Genomic DNA, 18,867 nt, shown 5'->3' with positions numbered 1-18,867 from the left:
GTGGTGGTACTCATGCAGAGGAGCATCACGTGCTGGACTATACAATCTCCGGCTGCATATTATACTAGTTATTTATAGCGGATGCAAATGAAAGAGTGATCTGACTCGCAAGGAGCATACAATTAGCATGCTTCACGTGCAATTCAACTCTGTATACGATCTACATGTAGAATAGTATTCTTGTGGCAACATTGTTCAGTTTGTATGCAGCAGTATTCTGAAATTAATGTGTACTGCCAATGTAACACAATAGCCTTACCTTTTACAGCTATGATGAATGACCCTGCCATAAAAAGAAAAGTGAAAGATGTCAAACCCTTGTCCATCAGAGCATGAAGCTGTGTGGAAGATTTAATCATAGATATGATTTATGATAGATATGATTTCTAATACCGTATATCTTCTAATTTATCGGACACTTCTAATTACCCCAGACACTCTTTTGGGCAATTTTCGTTGTTCTAATACAACGGATACTCTACATTAATTGTTCTAAATATCCGGACAATACTTTGAAAAGTGGAGTTTACATTCACCATAGATTGAGTAGTTAACTCAGAGGAGGCTGGAACCACTTGACCTTAGCTAATTAAGGTCACTAATTGGATTTATCCAAACCTCTCTTGCAGACTACTTCAAGCCTAGTTTTTAGTGTCTATCAGTTTAAAACGTTATTTTTTAGGGGGGGTCAAATTTTGTTTTCGCCAATTTTGCTCAGAAGCAGAGATACAATCAAAAGTCTTGCTCTTGCACTAGCCTCGATATCATGAGCGGCTTGTTCTCGAGGTCACTGCATACTGGCTTTGAGACTTGTATCTCTGCTTCTGAGCAAAATTGGCGAAAATAAAATTTGACCCCCCCTGAAAAATAAGGTTTTAAACTGATAGACACTAAAAACTAGGCTTGAAGTAGTCTGCAAGAGAAGTTTGGATAAATCCAATTAGTGACCTTAATTAGCTAAGGTCAAGTGGTTCCAGCCTCCTCTGAGTTAACTAGTCTGGCCCCAGACCACTCCCTTGCACGTGATCTGACATGTGCCAGGGAGAGGGTCTGGCATTTAGAGTCACTTTTCTTGGTTCAGATGTCAAAATTTGACATCTCCAATCAGATTCGCAAGAATGCAATTAAACTGTCACATGATTCCACTTCACAGAGGAGGTTGATAGTACTTGACCTTTGTCATTTTTAAAACTATTCCAGTAGGCAATGGCTAACTTAAATTCCTGTATACATCAACTAGAAAATTTTATTTCAAGTACAGAGAATCTTTCAAATCTCACTAAATCTGTATAGGAGTAGAGATAATAGCCAGCCAGTTTTAGCATCGTAACCACGCCCATTTCCGACACGCCCACTTTTGACTGTCTGAAAACCAAGAAAAGTGACTCTGTTTGCCAGACTCTCTCCCGGGAGGAGTCTGGCCTCGAGACTAGTAGTTAACGAAACGGGATCACGTGCGACAATGACTCCAACGTTGCCTCTTGAAACCATCCGTGTTACGGTTCAGAGTGCAATAGGCAGTGGGCGTTAACCTCCAGCAGCAACTAAAACCATGCTAAAACTCCTCTTCTCCAGCTTCTAAAGTTAGGCTGAGTACAACCCAGCCTATAAATCTCTAGTGTTCATCATTTGGAACCACATTAGTTGTAAATTTGTCCAAGTTTGAGTTTCAAGACGACCCTACAACACTTTTGTGAGTTTTTATATGCTTTTTCTCCCTAGAACCAGAGTTTAAATAATCTTTAACCTAGAAAAAGTATATAGTGTTTCAAAGTATTCCATTAGTGATTGTAATGAGCCACAATGGTGTTGATTGAAAAACATCTGTTGCTGATTTCAAGTATCAACTACGCTAATTAATTTATGTGTTTATTTGTACCTCTATGCAGAGGTGAAGAGGTTATAATTTCACAATTTTTAGTTATAGGCCAAGCATAGGAATAGGTTCATCGTAATGGCTTATTTCTATGACCTGAATGCATTCTTGTGAGAAGTTACACCTTGCTCAATTTAGTAGGTAAACGTTTAACATGTCGACTGTTTGTGTATGCAGATATGCCTTGAAGACCCAAATTCCAACATCATCAGGCAAATACAAGAAAGAAATAACTTCAGAAAGATTATGGGATCCCTATATAAGTTAAAAAGTCATAAAAGAACAAGAAAGTTTTTTTCGTAGTTTTTTTGTTTTTGTAACTTTTCCATACAAGCTTCATTTCAGTTTATATTTCACAAAAATGTCATAAATATCACAATAATAATGGCCAATAGACAGTTGTTATTTCCAAATGGCCAACAGGCATAATAATATATAATTTTGTCTTTATAGAGCCTATAGTGTCTTAGGTGAGATCCAGAGGAGAGTTTTGCTCAATCTGGCTGATGCTACAAGCTCTCCCCTACAGCATGTATGCAGGAACGATCACATTTGCTGCTCATCAGCCCTGTCTTCTGTCTTTTTGCTACTCATAGCCAGCCACCTTTGGTATAGCCTCGATTCAAGCCGGGTGGCCTGGTTTTTCGAGGCCGTAACACGGATGGTTTCATCCTGTTCTATTGCGTTTCCAATCCCTCTCCCTTCTTAATCTATGCATTCACAGAGGGCAAGTAAGACTTAGAGTGCTGCAGTTAGATAGCTTTGAGTAGCTAGTTTTAGATAGCTAGTGCAACTATTCAGTCGCACACTGTTCTATTAAACTTAGCTAGCTGACCAGTGGCGTTTCTAGGAATATCAGTAGGAGGGTGCTCAGGTTGTGCGACAGCGCGAAATTTTTTGAGGTCCGCTCACGCACCGGAAGCCACACCCACCTCTACTGCGCATGACAGGGGATACACCTTGATAAAGAACATCTACCATGCATTGCCTACAACCATAGATAGAGTATTATATGCTACAATTGACTCATCTCTATAGCTATTATCACTATCTACAGGTATGTTATGGTGTATGTGTAGAAGTTAGTCCAGTTAGTCGATCGTTCTGTGTGTGATTGTACTGCTGTCTTTATTCTCTTCAGACCACTGAAAGACGGCCTCTCTGCTGAGCAGCTGACAGGCAGAGTGCACAATAATTATACTACATGTATATCACCAAGAAAATCTGTATCAAAACCATTGTTTAAGATTCTTTGTCCTCTACCTCGTAGTCTAGTTTCTAGTCCTCTGCTGGTGCTTTCTGAATTATATAGACACTGACAGGGAACAACCTCCTGATGCAGACTTTTGGCTTGTACTAATAAGTCACAGTACGCATGCTCAGGAAACTTGGATATCTGAAGGGTGTGGTCTCCAACAGTATAAAACTCTTCTGCGAGCTCTAGCTAGCTCTGTATAGTCTCGATTTCCAGCCTCTTTGCAAGAGTCTGGTGAACTTCACTATCACCACTCGTGTCAGGCCCTAAGTGCCGCGGTTAGATAACCTAGTAGTGATAATTGGGTGTTAACCAAATAGTGTAGGTGTAGTGGTGGGTGTTACCCACTGTGTGGTGAAATTCATGCAATCACTGAATGGGTACAGGTGTGGCCAAAAATCAGTGTGGAACATTTAGTTTATGACTTTCAAGATTTAGTACATAATTATAGTGCAAGACTATGGAAAGACACATAAAGATGCAAGACGTGATAATTGAGAGTGCTAGAGCAATTGGGATCCATTATTTAAAGCCAGAGCAAATGAAAGCTCAATCATTGGAGGAAAGGACACATTTGTGTCACTGCCAACCGGCTATGGAAAGTCAGTAATCTTTGCTGCATTACCTATGGCCTTTGACCAATTGAAAGGTGAACTAAAATTGCTGTATGAGTGTACCTATATATACGCCTTTTTCTGTTTTGCAGGAACATCTGGAAGCATTGTACTTTGTATTAGTCCTCTCACTTCGCTGATGATGGATCAACAAAAAAAGTATGCAGCTGGAGGATTGACAGTGGAATACGTTGGAGAAGCTCAGACAGACCGTAGTGCTATTAACAGAGTACTGAAAGGAGAAGCTCAGTTGGTGTTCATCTCCCCAGAGAGCATATTAGCGAAGGGTATTTTTCGAAATATGCTTCTGTCACCACCGTATATAAAGAATCTCGTTGCAGTAGTAGTTGATGAAGCCCATTGTGTTAAAACCTGGGGAGATGATTTTCGAGTCGCGAGATTGGAGATTTAAGGAGCCTCATTCCAGACAATGTCGGTGTTCACGCACTTACTGCTACCTCTACAACAGAAACATTTTACATTGTCAGTAGAAGGTTATGTATAGACGATCCTACTTTAATTGCCTCCCCTCCTTTCCGAGACAATATTTCTTATGGTTCTTATTTTAATGGTTGCTGCTGACACGTACACCGGTGGAATGGTTGCTGCTGACACTGGTGGAATGGTTGGTACTGAAACAGATAATGGAATGGGTGGTGTGGGGGTTCCTGCATAACTCTACTTCTTTTTGGCGGTGGTGGTTAAGTTATCTTCTGCATGTCTTGAAAGCAGACCATTTATTAGCTCTGTTGCTTCCTTCTTTACCTTGCATAGCTTTTCTTGTTGAGCATGGACATTCTTCAGTTGTTTCTCGCACTGGTGACACAATATACTGTCACTAGCACTCGTTTCAGGGATGCAATGCAGAGGTACTGGAAGGAGCTGCACAAGTACTTCTCTTGCTTCAGAACAGCTATGACCATTGAGCTTCTTTCGCCTTCGGTTGTCCAGAGACTCATTCGCACACAAACAGCAGTAGAGGCCCATATCTAGCTACTTTTTCGTGATGCAATAGCTTACGTAACAGTTTACACAACAGGCCACAACGGCCCACAAGGCACTTGACAAGCGGTTTCACACCCCAAGAAAATCTTGGGGTGTCTGCACGAACTGTTCATTGCAAGTTCACCCGACCATATACGAAGTATGGGAGGGCGTGGCCAGACTAAGCTCTGTAGTGCAAGCTCAGGCTCAGCTCCCAGCTATCCAGTAAGTTGCAGTAATTAATGTTAAGCTTAGGGGGGTGCTTGAGCACCCTGAGCCCCTAGCTGGATACGCCACTGAGCTCGCATGCAGCTGCTTGCTTGTTCTAATTATTCCGGACACGCTCTATAAAAATCTGTTCCAATTATACCCGGACAATTTCCAAAATAATTATTTTTTACTGTCCGATAAATTAGAAGATATACGGTACATAGTTTAATTACGGTACCTTAATACCTGATAGATCAGTCTAGACTAGACTAGATCTAGCCATATGCATATCTATGCATGGCAACAGCTAGACACAATCTACACCCACATACCCCCCTTCAGATCACTCACCTTTACTATACTGTACGACAGTAGTACTTTTATATTTAATACAGCTAGCCACAGCCAATTATAGGATTGGTAAAGATCACACTAGATGTCTAGTGAACTACTATTAAGGCTCTAGATCTAGTGTGATCTTTACCAATCGTAGTCTTGCAGAACTATTAAAGAAGCTAACAAGGCCACCTCTTCACCCTTTAATGTATTAAGTATTACCCTCCATCATATCCCAGGTGCACTGTCTAGTATTATCTTTGGATACAATTCAAGATTGTGTGCATGCCGATCTAGATCTACCCCGGCGCGGCATAGACTCGCAAGCCGTCACTGTTGCAGGCGAACTGTTCGCCTGCAACAGTGACGGCTTGCGAGTCTAGGCGCGGCGGGGTACCCTATCCCAGACTAGACCTGTCTCTCCTCATTTCTCACGGATGGAACTGACTTGAGGTGATATATAATTGTGTCGATTAAATCATTACAGCGCCACCATCCGGGCATGAAACTCAGACTGAACAACATAATTATACGTAATTAATATTCTGGCTCTTGTAAAAAGGCGTGTTTGTGATTCCAAGGCAGTCGTCTTTAATTGTATGCACATGCATTGTTTTGATGCATATGCCATCTTTTTAAGCTCACAATGGTCACAAGGTAATGAGGTAATGCTACATTTTGTGACTCTGTGTTTGTTCAATGTGTTTGTCCGTGTGGTAAGCTACTACCATTCACTATACATGGGCAAAGTGTCTGCAGGCCGGCCTCTTATCACGGCAGGTGCAGTGTACAGTTTGGATAGTGATATATATCTGCATAAGGTGTGTAGCAATATAATTATTCTAGGGAAGATCTGTTTGTTGCAGTGATAGTAGGAGAATTGTCATGCACTTCTGGTCATAGTTATGAAAACACACTTGAGGTGTCTGGCTAAAATAGATAAAGGAGCTATACATGCAGTCGTGTATATAATTATTGTGCAGCACAGTGCACGATAATTATTGCTGACACTGCAGTTAGCCTATTATAATTATATAATTGGTCTGCAAGGTACCTCAGGCTCGTATATATGCATGTTCTTTAATTCACGTATACTGAAACCAAATAGTCATGCGTAGTACTTTGTCAGAGCAGTACGTGTCTATAGTGTTCATATTTCAGTATATGAGGTCGTCATGAACCTTGACATGTTATAGTCTAAGAACATAAAAAGTGTACTGTATGAATGGGTGTCCACTAGCTAGTCTATAGTTGTATATACAGTTTCATGTTTCTGTTGTTACAGTATATGAAGTCGTCATGAACCCTGTCATGTTATAGTCTAAGAACATAAAAAGTGCACTGTATGAATGGTTGCACTGTATATGGGTGTCCACTAGCTAGTGCACTTAATTATAGAGACTATGCAACTATAATGTAAACACAGGATATTTTGATCAGGAACAGGTTTGCAATGTTTTGTTTATAGTGTGAGACATCAGAGGACAAATCTATTATTTACAGTGACTGTCTGGCTCATATCCTGTTTCCTCTTCCTTGAGTTTGATTTGGGTGACTAATTGTGTGGTCTATTATTGCATTATTATGTCAGCTAGGTTTCTGATCAATAAATCAATAAATCGCACATGCATAAGAAGTATTATAACACACTATAAAAACTTATCTATGTCATTCATACTTTATGTAGTTCGGGCAATTATGGTGAGTTAAACTCAACTGTGCATTGCCGGGTCAGTGATTTTTACAACCCTTGTTTTGCTTGTTCTGTACAGGTTTTACCTCTTCGAGAATGTGTGGCATTGATCTCGAAGACTTCATCCTGCTTCCAGACTCTGGATACCCTCTCAGCTTTGAGTATTCAACATTATTGAAACTGTTCTGAACTTTTGCTGAACTTGAAAATCAAGGTATTAATTAGGTCTATGACTACGTAGGTCTACGTATATATAGTTTCCTAAAAGATGATCTGTAGACACCAAATTCTCAATTAGTGGCTGGAGAGTATACAGCAATTAATCCCGTGTCACATCCGGTCCAGTAATTGCACATTGTCATTGACAGCATGCAATTACCTGTCAAGTAATTGCACGCTGTCAATGACAACGGATTGTTTTCGAATAACAGCTGCGGACGAAATTGTTAATAAAAACTGCAGAGAACTTCATCATACACGAATAGTGTGGTTATTCGTGCAATTAGTAGCCTTGCCATTGCTTGTTACTTGTGCTTATTAATCCCATATTGCACTCTTAGCCATTCTATTAATTATCCTAGTCTATTATCACAAGACTGCTCCATCACTGAATAACAGACTATTTGTGTCAGTTTCTGCTGAGATGACAAGCATGATCGGTGAGCCGTAACCAATTTTTAAGTGTGAGAAGAGTATACTAAACAATGTACAGCAAGATTATAAGTATGGAACGCCGTTTGCGACAAAATTCAGGCAGAATGTGATAGGCGTGTGCATCCAATATAAAATCGATTTTTGAAGATCGATTTTTAATAATCGATTTTTTACAGTTGATTTTCGATTTACACGTGAACGATCTTTGACAATCGATCTGATAATCGATTTTTGAAATTCGATTTTTGATAATCGATTTTTGATAATCGATTATTGAAATTCAATTTTTGATAATGGATTTTTGATAATCATTATTGAAATTCGATTTTTGATAATCGATTTTAGAACTGCTCTGAAGGTGGGCTGGGGGGGCCCCTGTCTAAAGCTGTATCACGTGATACTATCCATTGAAGAAGCCACTATTCATGACTTCTATTCTATCTGGAATCACCAAACTCTTTCTCAGCTCTTTCTCTAAGCACACACAAGATGGCCAAATAAAACAGTGCTGGCGAGAAAGCATACAAAAATGGGTGCATGAAGAAACTAAATAAGATAGCACCAACTGAGCAGTTCTAAAATTAATGATTTTTACTGTGACTTATAGCCCTCCTTTTTAATGGTTCCAAAAAACAATAATGTTTCGCTTTTGCGTTATAGTCTATCATGTGAGATAGCTAACCAAGCCAAGCTTTGATTCCAGGCCGCGGAGAAGGAGTTTGTGCATGTTCTGAGTTTCAAGGGCGGCCTAACTGTAGCCTTGAATCCATTTTAATCGGCCTGGATTCGAGGCTAGTATATCAATCAATTGCGATTTTTGTAATCGATTTTTAAAAATCGATTATCAAAAATCGAATTTCAAAAATCGATTATCAAAAATCAAATTTCAATAATCGATTATCAAAAATCGAATTTCAAAAATCGATTATCAAAAATCGAATTTCAAAAATCGATTATCAGATCGATTGTCAAAGATCGTTCACGTGTAAATCGAAAATCAACTGTAAAAAATCGATTATTAAAAATCGATCTTCAAAAATCGATTTTATATTGGATGCACATGCCTATCAGATTCTGCCTGAATTTTGTCGCAAACGGCGTTCCATATATAAGCACATTTGGAGAAAATGATTGTCTCTGGAAAGTATCATCAAATACAAGAATGCATTCTAAGCTGACCAGTTTACGGAATGCTACCATGACAATTAACCACAACCCCACAACCATGTAGTATAGAAAAGTGCACTCAATGGAGAATGTGTATAAACATTCATCTTCAGTTTGGACAACTATAAATAAAGTCAAACTAAAACAAACATCTTACACAACAGCTTTTATTATTAAACCGTGACTAAAAAAGAAATGTCAAATAATGAAAAGACAAGCCGTATAAATTGTATTACTAAAATATTGCTGGTGAAAAACTGATAAGCCAAATCAGCAGAAAAATTGATCTAATTATTGCTTTCTGACAAGGATCGTGTGCAGCACTAATTTGGTTTTGCTATTTTATTGTTGTGATCAATCCTAGCTCGCAATGTTCGCATAATATTATGTTTGATGCTTGCAAAATATTCTAGCATGTGAATTGCGATTGATTGATTGGGATGCAGTTGAAGCGTATATATCCCAGACCGCACATCTCTAATACGTCTAGTACACATTATTATTAATTGACATCACTACCGGAGGGGTATACCTTTGATAGCAAAAATAGTACTCCTCTATCATTAAGGTGTAAATATTATTGTGTGTGTGTTTCAGTTGTCCATTCTGGTGAAGTGCACAATACGTGTAGATCAAACTAAGCACATTTGATCATACACAGTTACAGTTACTTCTAATTACAGGGCCACTAACAATTAATGAATTTCACATGCAAAGCTGTTAGTGGGTGTGGTTTCCTGCCATTGAAACGCGAATACTAAAAGTTAAACCCACGAACATTTCTGCTGAGGGCTCTGTAGCACATGCAAATAGTGAAAATGTGCACCAGCGAATATTTCCCGCTATACGGTATACAAATTAATGTGTGGGATAAAAATAAATGTAGAAATCTGTCAGTTAACGTTAACATAATTTGCACGACTTGCTTTTCCCTGAGGCAACACATCCTCATACTCATGAACTGGCTCAATGCTTTCATACTCTCCCTCTGTTGTTGCCGGGGCTTGTGAGTCATCGACCCTTTGTCCCCGTGGTTTCTTTGTCTGCTCATGAGCAATTTTCCTCTTGAGTACTGGAGCATAAGCTTCGTTAGGCTGCTCAATTCCTGCAAATGTTGATGACCAATCCACTATTCCATCTGACTCTGGAACCTCAACTGTGTTGAGAAGAAGTGACATGAAAAAATTTAACTAATTGATATCACCTCTTTGTTTTCTCTTCACAATAACCACGGCTACATGCAACAATAGCTACGGTGACTATCAGGAGAAGCAGTACCACGACCACGGTTATGATACCTTTATAACAGACAAAATACAATGTACACATGCAGCCAGCCATAAATTGCCACCATTCACCTGCTATTAGTACTATCATGGGCGATGGAACTGGAGATCCAGTAGTATCAGGAGGTGATTGTGTAGGGGGAGGAGCTGCAAAAGCTAGAGTGCATACAATTCTGAACTGAAACTAACTCTGGGCTTACTAGTTGGTAGCTCCACTTGACTAATGAAGGATACCTTCCCATCAAAGATGGTCTCACCAGAATCACTGTTCCAAGTGTACACTACCACATAAACATCGGAAGTGGCATTAAGAGTGACAGTGGTTCTGTCATTAGGTGATTCAATAAAACCAATCATCACCATCGGATCAAGAGAGGTTGGAGAGGTTTTAGATTGAAACAACGCTAGACAACTCTGGCCAGTGGTAGTGCAGGTCACTTCAGCACTTCCATTTGATAGTTTAGTGACAGTGATGCCCTCAGAATTAGGTGGAGAATTTGGTTCACTGGAAGATTCTGAGGAAATGGTAACCAAAAATAAATTACTACAAAAGAAGGTACATGTACAAGATTGACACACTGGTCGACTCACCATTACTCAAAAACATAGTTTCATCGTCAGCCGCCACAGACATGGGAATTCTTGGTACACTCATATTGTTGTTCTCAAGGTCAAATGCAACCACACTGTAATTTCCACTAACAGCCACCGGGATGGTAAAATGGTCACTTATATTCCGTCGAATTGGCAGCAGCCTTATGCTTTCTAAGTCCAATGAGTTGTCAGACAATACACCTATCACACAGACAAGAGCTCCGGGAGAGATGGTACCTTCAACATACTCAATGCTCGCACAGTTTCCTTCAGGGCAAACGTCCACACTCAAATCTTGAACATCAGTTGTTCCTATGGAAAATGTTGTAAATATTAAATACAGTAGAATTTCAATTATCCGGACACTTTGGTTCCAGAGGCAGACCAGATAACTTAATATGCTAGATAATCGAATGGATAAACCACCATGTCTTGATAATAAACAGCAGTGTCTGTGGCGCAAACAGGGTTTCATCTAGGATTAAAAGTTTGGGGGGGGGGGGAAGGTTTACGCACGCCGCAAAATGTTTGGCTACTCCCACATGTGTTGATCACACCCATTATTACATACTAGTGCATTACAGTAGATCTAGTTACATATTGCACATCATAGACAGTACTAATGTGATGATGTCATTATTATATACACACATTTTGGGGGAGAAGATGAGTATTTGGGGGGGGGGGGGAAGGTTAACCCCCCCCCACTAGATGAAACTCTGGCAAAAAATAAACATGCCTGTGTCCACGGTAACAGCAGGTAATTGTACATGCGCATTAAGGAACACGCCCATTTTCAGAAAAAATTGCCAAGCCGGATAATCGAGGTTTCAGATAATAGAGGGCCGGATAATTGAGGTTCTACTGTAACTACTACTGAATAACATGACTTACTGATTAGCATGTCCTTGAATATGAGGCGCACACCCATGATCGAAGTAAATGTCACAGATATGTTGATTATCCGGTCAGTGGGAAGAGAGACATTTATCATTTGGGGATCTTCGATGGTCTTATTGATGGGTGGTGATATGTCAGAGGTCACTTGGTAGGAGGTGAAGCTGGTACAGTTGGGTACCTGTGAGGTGAGCTGAATAAGTGTGTCTTACAGTCAATACGTCTCTTACCATACCACCGAGATGTACTATTTTCCTCAACACATTTCTTCCCTGACTGATGAGGGGAGCGACATTGTTATTATCTGTGGTAATCGTCAACCTTAAAACACATTTAATAAATTCACACAGTACCTGTTACTCGTGTAAAGAACCCAGTGACTGGTTCACTGGACCTTCCTTCCATTCCTGACTCACTAGTAATTGGAGTTACAGTGAAGGTGAATATATCACAGACAGTGTGGTTCTTAAGTTGTTGATAATTAAATTGCACTTGATTTTGAATCCCATTTAGAGGAGAAAGCGCAACCATCTCATTGGTGACAAGAGGCACCAGGGAGATGTCCACACGATAGGCGAGGTTATTCATAGTGAAATTATTCATTACGGAGACGGTAATTTTGGTTTCACCATTCAACACCTCAAGAATTACACGCTCTGAGAAAATAAGTACAGCAACTCAAGGCATACTTTCTACAAATACATCACTCACCAAATATCAAGGTTGCATTCTTTGAGAACACTACACCACTCACTGAAGCTGCTGCACACTGAATGACACTGTTGTTGAACTGTGAGCTAGCTGGAATGGTCAGCACTGAGGGACGACCTTCACTTCCTTCAACTACTCTGATTTCAGATGTAAGGCTTGTAGACCCTATACCATTCACAAACCAAATATGACCTAGTGCTCCAGGAGACAGGCACTCAAATTCTGCCAATAATCCCTCGGCTTGTACCACTGACTCAGGCTCAATTGTAAACTGCTGGGCTGTGTACATGCACGATAATGTATAGTACTAGGAAGATGGAAAGGCCAATTGAATATAATTATGTACATCACTATAATTATACCTATAATTATGATACGAACAAAAAATTAATAGTACTCTTCTTGTGTATGTTTCGAAATAGTACTCCTATTATTGCACAACAGACCTAATAATTTGATAATACAGTAAATGTTACATCTATAACTATCGTCTTCTTCTAATTATATACAGCAACGCACAAATAGAACAAGGGGAAAAATCTAGTTTGGCGCTTATTGGAGTGGGACTTAGAGTTAATGTAAAAGTACATGATAGTAGCTGGGCTATAAATGGATCAACTGTACGCGTTGTGTACGTATAGATAGCGTTGAACGATTTTAGGCTGTGTTCTAATAACCCACCAATAAAAATAATTCCAGACTTTACTTGCCACTGGAGCGTTTTATTATGGTGGCGCTGTAATTAGAAGAAAACTACACTATGGGCCATCAGTCTGCCACATTCTTTTAATTACATCCACAATCTCAATTGTGGTAGCATTAGTCTATAAATAGCAAGAGTATATACCAATAATAAATTAATAATATTGGGCCCAATTGCGATAAGAATTTCTGAATAGCAAAATAATCCCAAGACCATGCATACCGTAATACCACGATTTAAGGGGACACTTTTAAATAATTACGATTCCACAGGTCGCGTTGAAAAATTATGTTGGTATCCTGGTGTCGCATATTTAGAGGGACATCTTAATCTCGATTTCAGGCCGCATAAAAAACATGTATTTTCTAGTGGGCTATAATCGAGGCTAGGGTACGTGTGTGGCTCTAATAATCTACCTCCGTTTAGGATGTGACATTATTTTTTTGTAATTGCTACTTTTAGATAGTCTTGCACCAGCCACAATTAAAATTGTTATCGACCTCAGCGTTCAAATAATGGGGCTGGCTGAGCGAGACTGACTTTTAGAGGTCAGAAAATTGCCTGAGCTCGAGGCTGAGGGTGTCGCTATATTTGGAGCGAGGTGGTCTTACGGTAGCTAGTCTACTTACTTACATACCTTTTACAGCTATGGTGAATGTCCCCACAAACAGAAGGAATGTCAAACTAGTGTCATCCATCAAAGCATAGTAGGTGTGCCAAGCTATAGCTATGTAGTAGAAAATGAATCATAGATCTATAGTATGACTATAGGGCCAGGGACTGTTATCTAGTACATTAAAGGGACTGGTAAAGATCACAATAGTAATAATTACATGTTAGATCTATGATGTATAATCGTAGTGATACATTGTACAATTGCATGTAACTGTGGGATAAAATTAAAAGCGGTATAAAATCTGGTAGGGTAAAACTAAGTTTCAGTTAATGTTAACATAATTTCACGACTTGCTTTTCCCTGAGGCAACACATCCTCGTACTCATGAACTGGCTCAATGCTTTCATACACTCCCTCTGTTGCTGCCGGAGCTTGTGAGTCATCGATCCTCTGTCTCCATGGTTTCTTTGTCTGCTCATAGGCAATGTTCCTCTTGAGTACTGAAGCATAAGCTTCGTTGGGCTGCTCAATCCCTGCAAATGTTGATGACCAATCCACTCTTCCATCTGACTCTGGAACCTCAACTGCATGTCAATTGTTCAAGACAAGTTGACAAATGATTTTGGTACCTTCATTTCGTTTCCGTTTCCTTAAAATCACAACGACAGTTCCAACAGCGGTGACCACAAGCAATAGCAGAATCACCAAACCTAAAAATGTGCATGATAACCATTCTTTTAGAGTGTACCTTAACCTGAATCCATTCAAAGTAAACGGCATAGATATTTACAAAACTGATGGTTTCTCATGCTATACAAAGTCAGTGCTCTGTAGGTATTGACTTACCAGCTATAACTGCTGCTGTGACAGTGAATGGATAGAATCATTATGATACACTTTTACAGCGCTAGAAACCTACCAACGATAACTGGTGTTGGCAGGGACTCCATATCAGGAGGAGGTGGGTCTGTTTGTGGATCAGATGTTGGAGATGTAGTGGGAGCAGCTGCAATAGAAAAACATTGAATAATAATTATGTTAGTTCTGAAAATCTACAGAGGTACTTACTGGTGGGTGGATCCAGTTGCATAATGAGCGATACCTCTCCTTTAAAGATGGACTGTGAACTATTCCAAGAGTACACCACCACATAGCCATCACCAAAGGTGTCATTTAAAGAGAGGACAGTTGAGGTTGAAGAAGCGTTGATGAAACCAACTAGTACTCTGTCCAAAATACTGGTGGATTTAAACAAGACTAGACAATTCCGAGCGGAATCAGAGCAGGTCACACTAACCTCCCCATTTGTTAGCTTGGTAGCACTAATGCCCTCTCTGGGTGGTGGACTGGTAATGTCTATAGTAAATGACTATGATTATAGCACAGCAATAACACACGGAGCACGTACCTTCACCACCAGAGTTCACTGTCATAATGTCTTGACTGAGAGCTACCATAGAGATGGGCATGTTTGGTAAACGGTTGCTCTCCAGATCAAAGGTAATCACTCGGTATTCTCCACTAGGAACAGGAATGGTGAAATTCTCAATAGAATTCCGAGGGATGGTAACTAGTTTCATTTTAGCAAAATCAAACACTCCACCAATAATACGAACTGCACAGACGAGAGCTCCGGGAGAGACAGTACCTTCAACATACACAATGTTCACACAAATACCACCACCACCAGGACATTCAGACACTAGGAGGTCTTGAACGTCAAATGTACCTGATAGAGACACCTTTTTATCTGTTCAAATGAACGTGATTGACTCACTGATTGGAATATTTTCAAACACGAGGTCTATTCTATTCTCATCTGTCAGTGTGACACTGTATTCTGTCATCTTGTCAGTGGGGAGGGAGAAACTGAGTGAGCCATCAAACAAAGGGTCCGTGATTGAACGGCTGATGGAGGGAGTCAATAAGTCAGAGTCCACATGATACCGAGTGAACCTTGTGCAACTTGGTACCTGGAGAACGTTAGCTTTGTTACATGTGCATCTCTTATACTATACAATGACTCTCAAACTCGACTAACTTATTCCCTCCATTTTCACGAATACGACGTTGTTCTCCACTACCTGCAATATACATGTACATTGTGAATAGAAGAATAACAAGTGTGGATGTAACAATACAACACACCTTCTGCCCTCGTAAAGAACCCAGTATCTGGTTCACTGGTTGTTCCCCTCATCTCTCCTTCAGTAGGAGTCACAGTGAAGGAGAATCTGTCACACACACTGATGGAGTTGGAGTACGTGAAGGTGTACTCATTAGTGAATCCACACACAGAATCAAGAACAGCTGTTTCAGTCGAGTCCAGAGTTGTCCTGGTGATGTCCACACAGTACTCAGTGAGAGGTAGAGCATTCCACATCACGGTAATGGTGTTTGGAGCATTCAGAACGTCAGTGATGTCCGTTCCTACAGGGAAATGCCTACAAAATCTTATACACATCATTATATAGTTACTAACTCACCATGATTAGTTAGAGTGGCTGTGATCGATAATTCAGACCTTACAAAAACAATACCATTACTAATTGTAGCACGGCACAGAACAACAGAGTTGTTGTGCTGTGAAGTGGCCAAGACTATCAGTGTGGTTGGTCCACCAGGAGATGAAGGTGGACGTGCTCTAACAGTTTCTGTATCTGCTCCGAGTATGGTATTGTTTATTGCCCAATCATAAGTAACAGTCAATCCCTCCGCTTGATACTGACACCTGAACACTGCCTCCAGTCCCTCAGCTCTCTCCACTGACAATGGCTGCACTGTGAACTGAGCTGTGAGAAAATATTGGAAGGACATCGTTATGGGTTACTGTACTAAATCAAGAGTATAATCATTATTATAAGTCAGGTCAATCAGACATCACTGTCTAAATTAGCAACAAAATAATACAGTCATGTAATAGAGTGGTTGGAAGTGTTAGAACTTCAAGAACATAAAGTAAAACCATCTTTGAGAGTCTTTAAAGACACTTTCTTCTGGTGATGAAAGAAACCTACCCAGTCGAATCTTGGACGTTCTAACACTTCCAACTACTTTCTACTCTTCCCTGAGAAGCAGTACAAAGAGATCTGGGGACCCATCTTATAAACGGAGGCAGCAGGTCTTGCCAGGCATCTCTTTACAGGCATCTCTTTACTCCAGAATTTAGCTCATTCCGCTTATATCTCCAGTTCAACTTGCTTTCTAGAGCTACTTCAAACTCCACATGCAGTAGAAATTCTTACTCTCTAGCTGTACGTTGTTTAAATAGATAAACAGATCTTTACGATGCAATGAACTCTGGTAAAAGTGCATGCAGTGCAATTTTTACATTGATTTGCCAGTAAAGTGAATTTTCCGGAGCAGGCCAATCGTGACGTCACGGTAAATTAAATTCCTCATGCCTTATGCGCAACTGGTCTATTGTAGTTCAGCAGTTTATTGGTAATTTAAAAGTACAATGCACACCAGTAATTTGGTAGCACACAATTTGATTTGTGTACAGAGATTCTGGGGAGATAATAATTCAGTATAGGCTCGCACACACACCGACAAAAACTATAAGCTGAGGTACCCTAGCAGAAACTAACTGTAAATGGATCAAAAGTGTGCCAATAGTGGTGGTACTGATGCATGCAGAGGAGCATCACATGCTGGACTATAATTATGAGTCACAATCTCTGGCTGCATATAATTATAGTTATGTATAGCGGTTGCAAATGAAAGAGTGATCTGACTCGCAAGGAGCATACAATTAGTATGCTTCACGTGCAATTCCCAATAGTATCCAGGCTTATACAATGTCGTTCGCAATTGAGTAATTAGGCACTCGAAACTCAGTATACGATCTACATGTAGAATAGTAGATTCTATTGTGGCAACATTATTTTGTATGCAGCAGTATTTACTACCAATGTAACATAACAGCCTTACCTTTTACAGCTATGATGAATGACCCTGCCATAAAAAGAAAAGTGAAAGATGTCAACATTGTCAAACTCTTGTCCATCATGTCAGAGCGTGCGGCATGAAGCTGTGTCACTGTAGATCTACATAATAGATCTATAATTATAGCTACTAGATCTACTAGCCATATCTATGAATGGCAACACAAGCTACAACACAATCTACACCCATACTCCCTTCAGATCACTCTGAGTCTCACCTTTACTTCACTGTTTAGTGTACAAGACATGACAGCATACTAGAGTTATAGGATTGGTAAAGATCACACTAGTCTAGATCTAGTGACTAGATCTTGACTAATAGCTCTAGATCTAGTGTGATCTTTACCAATCGTATATCTACAAGGCCATCTATCTCTAGCTCTTCACCTGTTCAAGTAACATGAGTAATGTATACAAAATTAATGTTAATTAACTATTACCCTCCATCATATCCCAGGTGCACTGTATAGTATTATCTTTTGGATACAATTCAAGACTGAGTACGTAGGTGTACGTGTTACCCTATCCCAGCTCAGACCTGACTCTCCTCATTTTCTCACGGATGGAACTGACTTGAGGTGATACATATATATTTTGTCGATTAAATCATTACAGCCCCACCATCCGGGCATGAAACTCAGACTGAACAACCTATTTGCTAATTTTCTGGCTCTTGTAAAAAGGCATGTTTGTGTTTCCAAGGCAGTCGTCTTTAGCACATGCAAGTTGTTTTGATGCATATGCCATCTTTTTATTTATCTCTTAGCTCACATTGCATTGCTACATTTTGTACCTCTCCGCTCTTGGATTGTTCATGCAATGTGTTTGTCTATGTAGCAACTTACTACCATTCACTATACATGGGCGAAGTGTCTGCAGGCCAGACTCTTATCACGGCAGATGCAGTGTACAGTTTGGATAGTGATATCTGCATAAGGTGTGTAGCAATAATTATTCTAGGGAAGATCTGTTTGTTGCAGTGATAGTAGGGAGAATTGTCATCCTGGTCATAGTTATGAAAACACACTGAGGTGTCTGGCTAAAATAGATAAAGAGCCTTGAGCTACACAGTCGTGTATAATTATTGTGCAGCACAGTGCTCGATAATTATTGCTGACACTGCAGTTAGCCTATTATAATTATATAATTGGTCTGCAAGGTCCCTCCAGGCTTGTATATGCTGAAACCAAATATCATGCGTAGTACTTTGTCAGAGCAGTGTTTATAGTTGTATACAGTTTCAGTATATGAAGTCGTCATGAACCCTGTCATGTTATAGTCTATAGCTAAGAACATAAAAAGTGCACTGTATGAATGGGTGTCC

The 18,867-nt window shown here is 39.9% G+C and overlaps 3 protein-coding genes and 1 long non-coding RNA gene across 7 annotated transcripts in view; 1 reads left to right on the top strand and 3 right to left on the bottom strand.

Annotated features, from left to right (window-relative positions):
• The window catches only part of LOC135338891 (uncharacterized), a 38,577-nt gene extending 33,213 nt beyond the window's left edge, over nucleotides 1-5,364 (bottom strand). The window contains exons 1-2 of the mRNA XM_064534989.1: nucleotides 5,291-5,364; nucleotides 260-338 (exon numbers count right to left, since the gene is read on the bottom strand). Coding sequence (XP_064391059.1) covers nucleotides 260-326 — 67 coding nt within the window. The 5' untranslated portion in view covers nucleotides 327-338; nucleotides 5,291-5,364. The remainder of the gene's footprint in view (nucleotides 1-259; nucleotides 339-5,290) is intronic.
• On the top strand, nucleotides 998-2,238 carry LOC135340218 (uncharacterized). Its single transcript, XR_010396255.1, has 2 exons — nucleotides 998-1,693; nucleotides 2,054-2,238. It is a non-coding gene; the product is annotated as an uncharacterized LOC135340218 (long non-coding RNA).
• Nucleotides 5,365-9,602: 4,238 nt separating the features above from the next.
• Nucleotides 9,603-13,783, bottom strand: LOC135339333 (uncharacterized). 4 transcript variants are annotated; one of them, XM_064535419.1, is made up of 10 exons: nucleotides 13,618-13,782; nucleotides 12,278-12,556; nucleotides 11,920-12,222; nucleotides 11,797-11,870; nucleotides 11,564-11,747; nucleotides 10,667-10,981; nucleotides 10,276-10,590; nucleotides 10,148-10,231; nucleotides 9,994-10,087; nucleotides 9,807-9,945 (listed from the first exon to the last, which is right to left on the bottom strand). In XM_064535419.1, the coding sequence occupies exons 1-10, from the start codon at nucleotides 13,676-13,678 to the stop codon at nucleotides 9,942-9,944; spliced, it is 1,713 nt and encodes a 570-aa protein (XP_064391489.1). In that variant the 5' UTR covers nucleotides 13,679-13,782; the 3' UTR covers nucleotides 9,807-9,941. The 4 variants fall into 4 exon arrangements, with proteins under 4 accessions (XP_064391475.1, XP_064391481.1, XP_064391497.1 ...); XM_064535405.1 differs by lacking the exon at nucleotides 9,994-10,087 and having other exon boundaries at nucleotides 9,603-9,945; nucleotides 13,618-13,783; XM_064535411.1 differs by lacking the exon at nucleotides 9,994-10,087 and having other exon boundaries at nucleotides 9,606-9,945; nucleotides 10,148-10,222; nucleotides 13,618-13,781.
• A 1,401-nt stretch (nucleotides 13,784-15,184) lies between these two features.
• Nucleotides 15,185-17,805, bottom strand: LOC135339878 (uncharacterized). The gene is made up of 5 exons (XM_064536125.1): nucleotides 17,762-17,805; nucleotides 17,530-17,645; nucleotides 16,083-16,388; nucleotides 15,745-16,026; nucleotides 15,185-15,680 (listed from the first exon to the last, which is right to left on the bottom strand). The coding sequence occupies exons 2-5, from the start codon at nucleotides 17,606-17,608 to the stop codon at nucleotides 15,604-15,606; spliced, it is 744 nt and encodes a 247-aa protein (XP_064392195.1). The 5' UTR covers nucleotides 17,609-17,645; nucleotides 17,762-17,805; the 3' UTR covers nucleotides 15,185-15,603.
• Nucleotides 17,806-18,867: the final 1,062 nt, after the last annotated feature.

The sequence above is a fragment of the Halichondria panicea genome, chromosome 1 (assembly GCF_963675165.1).
Source record: "Halichondria panicea chromosome 1, odHalPani1.1, whole genome shotgun sequence".
In the NCBI taxonomy this organism is placed as follows: domain Eukaryota; kingdom Metazoa; phylum Porifera; class Demospongiae; order Suberitida; family Halichondriidae; genus Halichondria; species Halichondria panicea.
This window is presented reverse-complemented; position numbering and strand designations above follow the sequence as displayed.

What these genes read in the sequence shown, in the direction of transcription:
- LOC135339878 (XM_064536125.1), bottom strand. Translation starts at nt 17,608, where the DNA reads ATGATGGACAAGAGTTTGACAATGTTGACATCTTTCACTTTTCTTTTT. An exon ending in ATTCATCATAGCTGTAAAAG is followed by an intron (nt 16,389 to 17,529) that starts GTAAGGCTGTTA and finishes ATTTTCTCACAG; the next exon opens with CTCAGTTCACAGTGCAGCCA. An exon ending in AGCCACTCTAACTAATCATG is followed by an intron (nt 16,027 to 16,082) that starts GTGAGTTAGTAA and finishes ATTTCCCTGTAG; the next exon opens with GAACGGACATCACTGACGTT.
- LOC135339333 (XM_064535405.1), bottom strand. Translation starts at nt 13,678, where the DNA reads ATGGATGACACTAGTTTGACATTCCTTCTGTTTGTGGGGACATTCACC. An exon ending in GAATGCAACCTTGATATTTG is followed by an intron (nt 12,223 to 12,277) that starts GTGAGTGATGTA and finishes TTATTTTCTCAG; the next exon opens with AGCGTGTAATTCTTGAGGTG. An exon ending in ATTCAAGGACATGCTAATCA is followed by an intron (nt 10,982 to 11,563) that starts GTAAGTCATGTT and finishes CATTTTCCATAG; the next exon opens with GAACAACTGATGTTCAAGAT.